At 48.8% G+C, this 12413-nt stretch overlaps 1 protein-coding gene across 7 annotated transcripts in view; it reads left to right on the plus strand.

Annotated features, from left to right (window-relative positions):
* hdac7a (histone deacetylase 7a) overlaps positions 1-12413 on the plus strand; it is a 73318-nt gene that overhangs the window by 43515 nt on the left and 17390 nt on the right. For 4 of the 7 annotated variants that reach the window (XM_061257871.1, XM_061257872.1, XM_061257877.1 and 1 more), the window contains exons 4-14: positions 70-157; positions 2367-2487; positions 3118-3227; positions 3859-3903; positions 4812-4934; positions 5154-5254; positions 7221-7322; positions 8056-8221; positions 9528-9724; positions 10246-10446; positions 11436-11646. In XM_061257871.1, the coding sequence (XP_061113855.1) occupies positions 70-157; positions 2367-2487; positions 3118-3227; positions 3859-3903; positions 4812-4934; positions 5154-5254; positions 7221-7322; positions 8056-8221; positions 9528-9724; positions 10246-10446; positions 11436-11646 (1465 nt within the window). The remainder of the gene's footprint in view (positions 1-69; positions 158-2366; positions 2488-3117; positions 3228-3858; positions 3904-4811; positions 4935-5153; positions 5255-7220; positions 7323-8055; positions 8222-9527; positions 9725-10245; positions 10447-11435; positions 11647-12413) is intronic. The other 3 variants (XM_061257875.1, XM_061257874.1, XM_061257876.1) reach the window with 3 other exon arrangements.

Raw genomic sequence — 12413 nt, forward strand, 5'->3', positions numbered from 1 at the left:
CCCCGAAACGGGCAGCGCAGTTCCCATCATGCCTCTGCTGCCGCTGACTGCGCGTCCGCTCTCTTTCAGTTCAACATGGAGCAGAGGAGGCGCGAGCAGGAGCAGGAGAAACAGCAGGAGCTGCAGCAGCTCTGGCACAAGGACAAGAGCAAACAGAGTGAGACCCCTCCTCCCTGAACACAGACAGCCACTCCTACTCCCACCTCTTCTTTTTAACTTCACTTTGCCATGGAATCTTTCTCAAGGTTTATTGGCGTCTGATTGAATGCGCAGAAGTCTAGAAACAAGCACACGTCAATAGATGTCTGAGGGGGGCGCCGTCTTGGTCGATGCGCAGTCCATGTGCGTTTAATGCGGGTGTGTGTTTAATGCATTACTAATCCGTCGTCCCCATCTCTGTTTTAAGCAGCTTCATCCTACCTGTCGGTGAAAGTGCTGTGTGCATATAGTCCTGTTCTTGAGGTAACCTGACATCAGGACGTTTCAGGAACAGGGCTAACACATGCACAATTTTAGTCCATAATCCCACTAAGATCAGGGCAGCTACAGTAAAGAGCCATCTTAAGGATCTTGGGACGTTCTGTTGGATACAAAGGCTTTCAGGTCCCTGTAGAAGCCAAATTAGGTTTGACACCAAATACTCAGTTTCACAGCAAACATCCAAAGAATGCTCTAGGTTAAAAAAAGGAAACCGCAAAAGCATTGGGCACATCAGCAGCCGCTATAGTACGAATCATCTCACGCTGTGGCAGAGGACAGGGGAATTTCCCGGGAATCGCCCGCTTGCCTTAATCACATCGCTATTCCGAGGAAGTCTGCAAATACACAGAGGTGTACTGTGAAAAAAAAACTCACAATGGAGAAGAAGAACAGGGAAGTGGTGGGAAACGGTTCCTGGTCAAGAATCTCCGTTCTTCCTCCACATTTCTTTTTCTGCTCTTATCTCTTATCTGTGGAATTATGTTCTGATAGTGACGGGTGGAAGATATGTGAAAACATTACACCCATCAGTGTTTGACCTGTAAGGCCTGCTTTTTTACACTTGTCCTCATTTGACAGCACTTTGGCCACCATTTTATATCCAGTGCAGTGAGGATCCGGGAAGTTCCATTTCACTTGAGACACACAGATATCAAATAATCTTATTATTGTTATTATTATTATTATTATTTACTGTGTTCTTTTTTCCCGGCAATAATGCTAGCTCTTTTTTTCTCCCACAATAACTGTAGAAGCTGCTTGCGGTTTGTGTTGGCTGAGTTTCATCTTTGCCAGTTAATCAGCAGATTGTGTGTTACCGGATGGTTAAAAATAGGCTTGCTGGGCAAATAACTCAATCATGCAAATATTGACCCTGTACATTACGAAACCTTCTGTCTCATGCAGATGAAGGCAGGGCTTTATTTCTGGGCGTGGGCTGTCTGACGCAGGTCAATGTTGGGGCTGTACTTCTGGGTGTGGTCTGTCTGACACAGATCAATGTTGGGGCTGTACTTCTGGGTGTGGTCTGTCTCATGCAGGTCAATGTTGGGGCTGTACTTCTGGGCGTGGTCTGTCTCATGCAGGTCAATGTTAGGGCTGTACTTCTGGGTGTGGTCTGTCTCACGCAGGTCAATGTTGGGGCTGTACTTCTGGGCGTGGTCTGTCTCATGCAGATCAATGTTGGGGCTGCACTTCTGGGTGTGGTCTGTCTCATGCAGGTCAATGTTGGGGCTGTACTTCTGGGCGTGGTCTGTATCACGCAGGTCAATGCTGGGGCAGTAATTCTGGGCGTGGTCTGTATCACGCAGGTCAATGCTGGGGCAGTAATTCTGGGCGTGGTCTGTATCACGCAGGTCAATGCTGGGGCAGTAATTCTGGGCGTGGTCTGGGCTTTAATTCTGGGTGTTCTTTCTCCGTGGCCGTGAGCCGCCCTGCTCCACCCTGCCTTGCCCCCGCCCTGCTCTGTGTCCTTTGGGGTGCTGACAGGCCGGGGCGGCCCGGCCTTTAGATCCCCTCCCAGAGGTTGCAGTGGGCGCGCGGCCCGTGAGCCGAGGTCTGGGGGGCCGCCAGCACTGAGTTTTTCTTGGCCCCATCAGACACCTTCCCAGAGATCACTGTACTGTAATTCCCTACTCTAGCATGTTCTCATTCTCTCTCTTGCTCTCTCTCTCTCTCAATCTCTCTCTGCATATCACTGCTCACCTCTTTGAGTCAACGCTCTGCTCCTCTCTCTGCTGGGGTCACCCCCTCCCCTCTGTCAAAAATGTTCTTGTACTTAGCCAGCCAACCCACTCCCTTAAACATGGGCTGTTCTGAACCTAAATAGAAATGGGATGAGATGGCTGCCTCCAGATCTCTGATTGGCTCGTTGTGTTGATTGGCAGGTGCTGTGGCCAGTTCAGCAGTGAAGCAGAAACTCCAGGAAGTAATTCTGAAAAAGCAGAAACAGGCTGCCCTGGAGAGGACCAGCTCCAACCCACTTAGCGGCCCACCTGTGGGATACAGGTGAGAGGGGGAATGGCATCGTTTAGGCCCTGGCCAACACTGTCTTTCTCCAGTCACTGCACTGCTTCCACTCTACTCTAATGAGGAAATTAGCACTGTAGGCTAGTACAGTAACTGACAATAATAGACATAGTCCTGGAAACAAATACACCCCAGTATTGTTTTTCTTGCGTAAACAGAGTTTGGTCAGTTCAGCAGTTCAGCAAAATTAACTCTCCAAATTGTGTTTATGAAGGAGAAAACAAAGTTAAGGGCAAATGTTGATTAAATCCAGGTGACTTTTTTGTGACTGTGTATTGTTTCTTGCAAGCTATGGCTCTGTGTGTGGCAAGCTTGAGTGTGTTGTGATAATGTTTGTAGTCTGAATGGGGGTGCTTGTGTGTGTGGGTGTGGGTGTGTGTTTGTGGTTGAGTGTGTGAGTGTGTGTGTGTGTGTGTGTGTGTGTGTGTGCACATGCACATGTATGTGTGGTTGTTTGTGTTCTTGGTTGAGTGTGTGAGTGTGTGTTTCTGCACGCATGTGTGTGAGTGTGTGTGTTTGTGTGTGTGTGTGGGTGGTTGTGTGTGTTCGTGGTTGAGTGTGTGTGTGCGCGTGTGTTGTTAAACGTGTCTGTGCTGGGTCTCCTCACAGGGAGCTGGCCCCAGACCCTAGCGCACCCCCTCAGTCCGGAATGGTGCCATCTCCCGGACAACAGCCTGTGGGCGACACCCCCGACGGTGACCCACCACTACGGCGAGCAGGTGAGCTGCTCCACTCCCACCCTCCCTGGCACCGCTTCACAGTGCGATCCCAAAGATCCCTAGCCTGGTCCCTGAGATTCCTATCACAATCCCAACGATTCCTAGCATGATCCCAAAATTCCTAGCCCTGTTCCAAATGTCCCTAGTCCTGGTCCCTAAGATTCCTAGCACAATCACAAAGCTTTCTATCATAATCCCAAAATTCCTAGCACTGTTCCAAAGGTCTCTAGTATGAACACTAAGATTCCAAGCACAATCCTAAAGCTTCCTCTATCATAATCCCAAAATTCCTTGCACTGTTCCAAAGGTACCTATATGGACCCTGAGGTTCCTTGCACAATCCCAAAATCCGTAGTACTGTTCCACAGGTCCCTAGTTGGGCCATGTCCAGGCTCTGTCGGTTGATTTAGATGAATCAGCAGACCGTAGAAGCGCAGTCACCTTCCTCAGGTGGGCGCTTCGCCGTTCCTGCTTAAGGCTGCATGCCCGGTGAGGAGGTTATGCAACACTCCTCTTCTTTACCGTTGCTCAGCCAACGGCGAGGGCGTGCCGTGTAATCATGTTTGAGTTTGGGACGGCTTTCGTATGCCTCTGCTCAGCACATGGAACAACACCTGTGCCTCACTTTCAGCCAGGTTCGCGGCTCACGGAAAAGACGGAAAAGAAGTAGTTTCAGGTAAACGGCCCACGTCAGAGCCAAGATGTACTCTACCTGTACATATGCAGTGTGTATAAACCTGTACATACTGTATACCCTACCTGTACATATGCAGTGTGTATAAACCTGTACATACTGTATACCCTACCTGTACATATCCATACCTGTACATATGCAGTGTGTATAAACCTGTACATACTGTATACCGTACCTGTACATATCCATACCTGTACATATACAAACCTGCACATATTCATACCTACAGTATAAATGCTGGGGCTATACTTCTGGGCATGCTCTGTCTCACACAGGTCAATGTTGGGGCAGAACTTCTGGCTGTGCTCTGTCTCACACAGGTCAATGTTGGGGCAGTACTTCTGGGTGTGCTCTGTCTCACGCAGGTCAATGTTGGGGCAGTACTTCTGGCTGTGCTCTGTCTCGCACAGGTCAATGTTGGGGCAGTACTTCTGGCTGTGCTCTGTCTCACACAGGTCAATGTTGGGGCAGTACTTCTGGCTGTGCTCTGTCTCACACAGGTCAATGTTGGGGGAGTACTTCTGGGTGTTCTTTCTCTGCGGCTATGAGCCACCCCGCTCCATCCCGCCTTGCCCCCGCCCTGCTCTGTGTCCTTTGGGGTGCTGGCTCAGCCTTTAGATCCCCTCCCAGGTTGCAGTGGGCGTGTGGCCCGTTAGCCGAGGTCTCTAGTATGGACACCACGCACCTAGCATAATCCCAAAATTCCTTGCACTGTTCCAAAGGTCCCTAGTATGGACCTTAAGATTCCGAGCACAATCCCAAAATCGGTAGTACTGTTCCTCCCGCTTAAGGCTGCACGCCCGGTGAGGAGGTTATGCAACACTCCACTTCTTTACCGTTGCCCGGCCGACGGCGAGGGCGTGCCGTGTAATCGCTCCTTTGTTCCGCAGCATCGGAGCCCAACCTGAAGGTGAAGCACAAGCTGAAGAAACACCTGAACACCCGGAAGAGTCCGCTGACCCGTAAGGAGAGCGCGCCGCCCGCCGTCAAGCACCGAGTCCCCGACACTCTGGGTATCTACGTGCTTTACTTACTTTACTTTCTGGATACAGCTCCACTTGCCTAAGCACTACCCGGCATATATTGTGTGATGCTCCAGTTGTAATGTATTGGGTTATAATCATGCCAATCATCGTCTTGTGGTTCTGCGTTGTTGTCGGTCTCTGTGATAGTGTAATGTTGCCCTGCCTCTGTGGTAGTTTGATGTGTGACCCTGCTCCCCCCCCCCTCAGACTCCTCTCCCAGCAGCAGCAGCACCCCAGTGTCTGGCTGCAGCTCCCCAAACGACAGCCTGGATAATGGTGTGCTCCCTGCGGCAGGACTGTCCCACGAGGTGAGTGCCCCGCATCCTCAGTCCCAACCCTGGAGCGGAATGAGCTCCAGACAGCAGGACTCTCACCTGTTCACAGTTCCTCGTGGCTCAACTGACACTGCCCTCAGCGCTTACGCCGGGATTAATACTCCTGCTTAGCTGCATTTAACATTCTGTTCAACATTATTCTGAAGTTCACTGACTCAAACTACGTTTTAGCTGGTAGCTGGTTGACTTGTTCAGACCACTTTCCAGCTTGACATGGTTCGACCAGCTCAAGCTATGTGTTGAAACGGCTCAGACACAATACCAGCACTTGCTGGTTGACAAGCTCATACCCAGGTAGACCAGCATTATGACCAACTTGACCAGCTCAGTTTTCAAGCTGATCAAGCGGGCATATCTGGAGTTTACAGCAGGGTACTTAAAGCGCAATATTCTCAGGTCCCCCTCTTCCGACTGCAGTGGCACCTAATGTTTCTTTGTGGGTTTATGTAATGGCTCCTGAATGTCTGTATCATCTCTGTTCTTTCTCTACACGTTTTTGTATGCAGCTTAGCCAGCAGTGTTCCAGAGAGACTTGCACAATGCCTAAAATTACATGAAGGTGTACCAGATAACGCATGCGTTCACTCGTGTGCAGGCTAGTACACCTTCATGTACTCTTAGGCGTTGAGTAAGTCTCTCTGGAACAGTGGCGAGCAGTGGGGCATGCACTCAGCCTGCTCAGCGAACCGCATCTTGTGTTGTTCTGTTCAGTAACACTCCACCTCGCTGGTCAGACGTTCAGTAATACCCCACCCCTCCCCACCCCACCCCGCCGGTCAGACGTTCAGTCCTGTGGGGCAGAGTGGAAACCTTTTCACTAAACTCCGTGTTCCGTGCACTCTGCTAAGCCCCACACTGTGGGCGAAGCCAAATCGAATGTTTTAAACAGCGTCACCGGAGAAGGGCAGCCTAGCGGCCGCAGGCCGTAGCCATGACACCAAATCTCTCCCCCGCCTCCTCCACGATTAAACCCTTTTCTTTTCCGCAAGTCTTTTTCCCCCCATGCATTCATAAACAAGCCACACACAGAGATGGGTCCAGGAGAACAAGGGAAAAAGGAGGAAAGAGAAATGTTTGTCTCTGGAGAACAGTGCCTGTATTTACTGCCATAACACAGGTTGTCCCCAGGGTAGCTGACCAATGCGTGGAACCCCAGTAAATGCTGTATTCTCACGCGATGTGTTTCGGGGGCTGAAGTCGAATTTTGGGCAGCTGAGGTGTATTTGTGTTGTGTGCCTGGGGTCTGAATTGTGGGTTCCATCTGAAAGCTGAGCTGAGTGTGTTATGGCTCTGGAAGCTGTGATGGGCACGTGCGTGGCAGAGCTGAATGACTGGAGTAGTCCCGTCAGAGCTGGGACCTGAATAACCCTTGAACCATTTGGTGTCTGTCTTTTTGATCTGATAGTGTCTTTGGCGTGTGTATTTTGGATCTGATGGTGTGTTTGTCATGTGTATTTTAGATCTGAAAGGTGTATTTGGCGTGTGTATTTTAGACCTGAACGGTGTGTTTGGCATGTGTAGTTTAGACCTGAACGTTGTGTTGGGTGCATGTGTGTATGTTATATCTGATAGTGTGTTGTTTGGCGTGTGTAGTTTCGACCTGAACGTTGTGTTGGGTGCCTGTGTGTATTTTATATCTGATAGTGTGTTGTTTGGCATGTGTAGTTTAGACCTGAACATGTGTGTATTTTGCATCAGATAGTGTGTTGTTTGGCGTGTGTATTTTAGACCTGAGCGGTGTGTTTGGTGTGTGTATTTTAGATCTGATAGTGTGTTGTTTGGCGTGTGTATTTTAGACCTGAACGGTGTGTTTGTTGTGTGTATTTTAGACCTGAACAGTGTGTTTGGCATGTGTAGTTTAGACCTGAACGTTGTGTTGGGTCCATGTGTGTATTTTATATCTGATAGTGTGTTGTTTGGCATGTGTATTTGTTGGCAGGCTCAGAGGTTGCTGCTGCAGGATGGCACCCTGGCCCATTTCACTGTGCAAACCGCCTCCACCATGCCCACCATCACCCTGGGGCTGCCTGCTAATGCCAAGGTCAGACAGCGCTGAAAGCCCAGTTCCCCTCTTCTCATTCAAATACTTTACCTTTCATTAATCCATTCAATGCCAAGCCCAATGTGAGTGGCTCCACCCTAATCCCAAGGGGGTTTGGCTTTGGTTGAGAAAATTGTGAAAGTTTAGTAGGGTTTTAATCCCTAGGTTTGAAACGATATACTAGCAGCCATTTTGATTGGTTGAGAAGGTATAAAGTCATGAGTGCTATATGGGGGGATTTTACGGTATTTACGCTTGAGTGCCATATGACACAGGCCTGGTAGGGTTAAAAAATAGTAATCACTTATTTTTACAGACTTTATTATAGACTTTAATATGACTGTTTGTTTTGGTGAGAAATGTTATTTCAAAATTGGTAACTGTCGATAGGTTTCATTTAAAGTATTGGAACATTTCAGATATTTGGCCCATGTCTGTATATAGTTTCAAAACTGTCATTTGATATTTTATTGAATGGTTAAATATAATTTGCTTTCTCCAAGATGAATATTTTGCATACAGTACTGTTAATTTGCATTATAGTCTGTGCACTGCCCCCTAGTGTTAGCATGCAGTTTTTTTCCTTCTCAAAACCACTGTCTTTCTGTATGAGTGAGGGAAACTAACCCTACATTGTGTCTCATTAATGAGTAAAATTGCTCTGTCTCTGTATGAATGAATGAAAGCGCTCTGTCTCTGTGTGGATGAATGAACACACTTTGTCTCTCTGCAGAGCAATGCTGATCTGGGCTCTATGAAGGTGGGCCGGGTTCTGGCCGGGACTCCTCAGGTGTACCTGCCCCTCGGGCTGGAAGAGGCCAGCAGCTCCCTGCCTCCTCACCTTCAGCCTGTGCTCATCCTGGAGCCCTCCGGCCTGGTGCACTCCCCAATGATGGCTGGTGAGGCTTCTGCAACACTGCACCCCAACACCCTGCACCCAACACACTACACACCAAAACTCCCCACCCAACACACTGCACCCAACACACTACACACCAAAACTCCCCACCCAACACACTGCACCCAATACACTACACACCAAAACTCCCCACCCAACACACTACACACCAAAACTCCCCACCTAACACACTGCACCCAACACACTACACACCAAAACTGCCCCCACCACCCTCCAGCCAACACACCACACACCAAAACTGCACCCCAACACACTGCACACCACATGGCCCCTACACAGGACAGCTCAAACACTCCTCCAACACACTGCACTCCAACAGCACATTTCTGTCCTTCATCAGAGTTGCACTGGCACTGACACAAGGTAGTGGAATTTCTGAAAAGGACATGACTACAGCTTTATAATGAACCAAGGCACATAATGTAGAACTGTGCAACAAATGGGATTTCATTAATGGTCGTAAAACCAGACATTAGTCACTAGTTGGCAAAATACATTTGTTTATATGAAGGAGGAGAAAGGGTTGTGCAAATGCATAAATCTAAAAATGCTCGCCATTGTTTAGATGCAATGGTACATTACAGTTCTGTGATTTTTATCACAAGCAGAAGTGTGGATGTTGTCCCATTGTAAGTGTGCATGCAATGCAGACCAAAGTAGAGACTCCAGGCTGGAGTGTATGCCTATATGAGGCAGCTTCAGGACATTTAAGGGGAGATGCAGAGAGGTTAATGTCTGCCTGTACGGTACCTATCATTGTAAATAAGAACTGGTGGCTGGCTATCATGCCTAGTAGGGCATGAGGAGGCAGTGATTATTATTGTTTTCTGTTTGTTTTCTTGTGAGTTATTTCTTATCTTCCTCTGACGTGATTCTGTTTTTCTTAATAGAACCCTCTTCACTTCACCTTTAGTTTTGCTGCTTGATAGTTGTTATCTTGTGCATTGCAGAACCTGGTTAATGTGTGAAGCCTCCAGGGTTGTTTGCAGTAGAGTAAAGAGCAGGCCTGCTGCATGCAGAGGAACCTGTGGGTCTGTAGAGTGCAGGCTGGAAGGCACCCGTACTGGTGTGACAATGCTGCCCCCTGGTGCCCATAACTTTGCTCAGTCGCTCAAGTACTTATTGCTGTTCTGAGCTTTTGTAGAAGGTCAATTAAATCTGTCTTTTAACAACAAAGGCCCAGTTCTTACAGTATTGCTCCAGTAGATGAAAGTTTTCTGTTCTGCTGAAACCCTTTAATTCTCTTTTTATCTCCCTCTCTCTCCCTCCCTCACTCTCTCCCTCAGTTCCAGGGCTGGGTTCTGTGCCCCTGCAGTTTGCTCCCCATCTAGAATGCCTGACTACACTGGGCCACAAACCTCTGAGCAGAACCCGCTCAGAACCTCTCCCCCAGAGTCCCAGAGCCCTGCACCCCCACCTGCTCCAGCAGCACCAGAACAGCCAGCACCTGGAGCGGCTCAAACAGCAGACCCACTTGGGCAAGGTAAAAATATGGACAAGATGGCCGCCTAGATGACATCCCTCAGTCACAGTCTTCCTCTCAGCATTGACTTAAGCCTGATTTATACACGTCACACAACTCTTAAAACAAGTGTCACATGTTAACAAGATGCCAAACAGCAGGCAGAGCGTGGTTGCCTATCCATGACAATGAATGTGAGTTCCATCTGGCTGTCCAGTCAACGCTGTGCGACAAAGTAGGGCTGTGTCTGTGACGTAATAAAATTCTACAGGTGTGTGACACTACAGAGTGTTGTTCTACCCTTTATTCAGTTGAAAGTCCGTCATTTTCGTCATGTGACACTTGTCGCAAGGGTTGTGCGAAGAGTATAAGTCCGTCTTCACGCTCTACACCACGCTGCCCTATTCCTGGTACACTGGTCATCCGATCACTTGGTTTGTATTTTGCAGAAGGCGTTAATGCGGTGTTCTGCCTCAACCGTGAGCACAAAGGTGTTTGTGTAGGAGCGATAACGCTGTACTGGGCTGTCCTTCTCTCTGCAGCTGATGTCCAAGTCGAGCGAGAAGCCGCGGCTCAAACAGATTCCCTCGGAGGACATGGACTCAGAGGAGGCGGGGCCGGCCCCCGGAGACGTCCATCAGGGCAGGCCGCGGGCGGAGTCGCTGCGGGAGGCGGAGCCTGTCTCCCCGGGAGACGGTCAGGGAGAGCAGATCAACCTGCAGCAGACTCTCATACACAACCAGGTGTGACACTCACAGGAAACTCACCGCTAAAAACCTTCACCGGAGAAAGTGCCACTATTATATCATTATTTCTAAGACGTGCCCAAAAATGTTTGCAATGATAAGAGAATAAGCAAATGTTTCAGGTCCTGTTATCAGTTTCCACAGTTGAAGAGGCTTGTGACTTAAGGCCAGTTAATAGTTCAGCGACAGAGCATTGCTGCATCCAGCGTTGTTTGTTTGGTTTATACTTTTTTCCAAGGACAATGACCACAGTCTACTTCGGGAGACAATAGAACGTTCATGAACGTTCAGCGATTTCCATCAAGCAACACACTGTCGCTGGACTATAAACTGGCCTTTGTAGGAAATCAAACACAAATTCTCATTTGTCTTTAATCACACACACCTGTGGTATGGACTGCTGACCAGTCACAAAACCGCATCCATGAGAAATAGTGAGGCTCATTCGCCTGTGACCCAATTAGAAACATCATTCAGCTTCTGTGAAAAGAACTCTGCTGCCACTAGAACAACAAAGCAGTCACCAGCCCTACAAAGTCTGCTAAACACAGCACAGACACTCACATTCTAACATACAAAATTAAAATGTTGTATAAGGAAAGGCTACACAAATAAGAGCGAACATAATATTGTACCTTTTTACTGACTGATTCATTGGAAGTTTTTGTGAGGCAAAATGAGATCTACTGTACCACTGTGAAGCACAGTGCGGCTAGGTTTTATTTGTTCCACTACATGTCCACCAGGGGGTGACTTTGTATCGCACATGCAGAAAAAGACACAAGCTCACAATCATCGACTGCATTATTCCTGACCGGTCTTTGCCTCTCTCCCCCACCTTTTCTCCTTCTCTTCCCCCTAAATCTCTCCCACCCTCTGTCCCTCTCCCTCCATATCTCTCTCGGTCCCTCTCCTATCCTCTCTCTCTCTGTGACCCTCTCCCACACTCTCTCTCCCTCCCACCCTCTCTCTCTCCCTTTCTACAGTCATTGTTATGGGAGAAACAACAGCAGTTGCACCAGCTGCGTCGTCAGACAGTCCAAATGGAGACTCTGGCAGTTCCCATGGCGCTTGGCCCGGCCCACCGACCCCTCTCCCGAGCCCAGTCCTCCCCGGCCTCCACCTCCCAACTGCTGCCAGACAAGACCCTCCCCATGCCCCCCACAGAGACCCCCAGCAAGCCCCGCTTCACCACGGGTAAGAGCCCTGAGGAGTCCTGCTCCCATTGCTTAGCTGAGCATACTTAGCACAGTTCCCATAGCTCCAACATTCCCATAGCACAGCGTTCCCATAGCTCCAACATTCCCATAGCACAGCGTTCCCATAGCACAGATATTCCCATAGCACAGACATTCCCATAGCACAGCGTTCCCATAGCACAGACAGTCCCATAGCACAGACAGTCCCATAGCCTGACATTCCCATAGCACAGCATTCCCATAGCACAGACATTCCCATAGCTCTGACATTCCCATAGCACAGCGTTCCCATAGCACAGACATTCCCATAGCACAGCGTTCCCACTGCTCAAACGTTCCTATAGAACAGGTGTTCTGAAGGCACAGACATTCCCATAGCACAGGCGTTTCCATAACACAAGCTGGGATGCACTGGTGGGTTGAGAGACATATCAAAGCTAAAAAAGAAAAGATTTATCGTATATCATTGATTAATCTTGACATGCAGTTATTTAACATGTGCTGAAAACATATGCATTCAATCTGAAAATATGTTGGCCTACATTTCACAATAAGGGATAGAGTACAGGAAGTGTATCTGCTCAAGTGGGCACGGGATGTTTGGCTTGGTTCTTAGGAATGTTTACTGGGCTGAATTAATGAAGGTGACTGCTCAGGCACTCTAGGTGTATTCCTGTTCATGGATCTAGAGAACGCTTGTGGGATTGTGCCAGTCTGTGCGCATGGAGGCTGGGTACTGTTCCCAGTGGAGAGGGCTCGGAATCG

This window comes from Conger conger, chromosome 10 (assembly GCF_963514075.1).
Source record: "Conger conger chromosome 10, fConCon1.1, whole genome shotgun sequence".
Classification (NCBI taxonomy): Eukaryota; Metazoa; Chordata; class Actinopteri; order Anguilliformes; family Congridae; genus Conger; species Conger conger.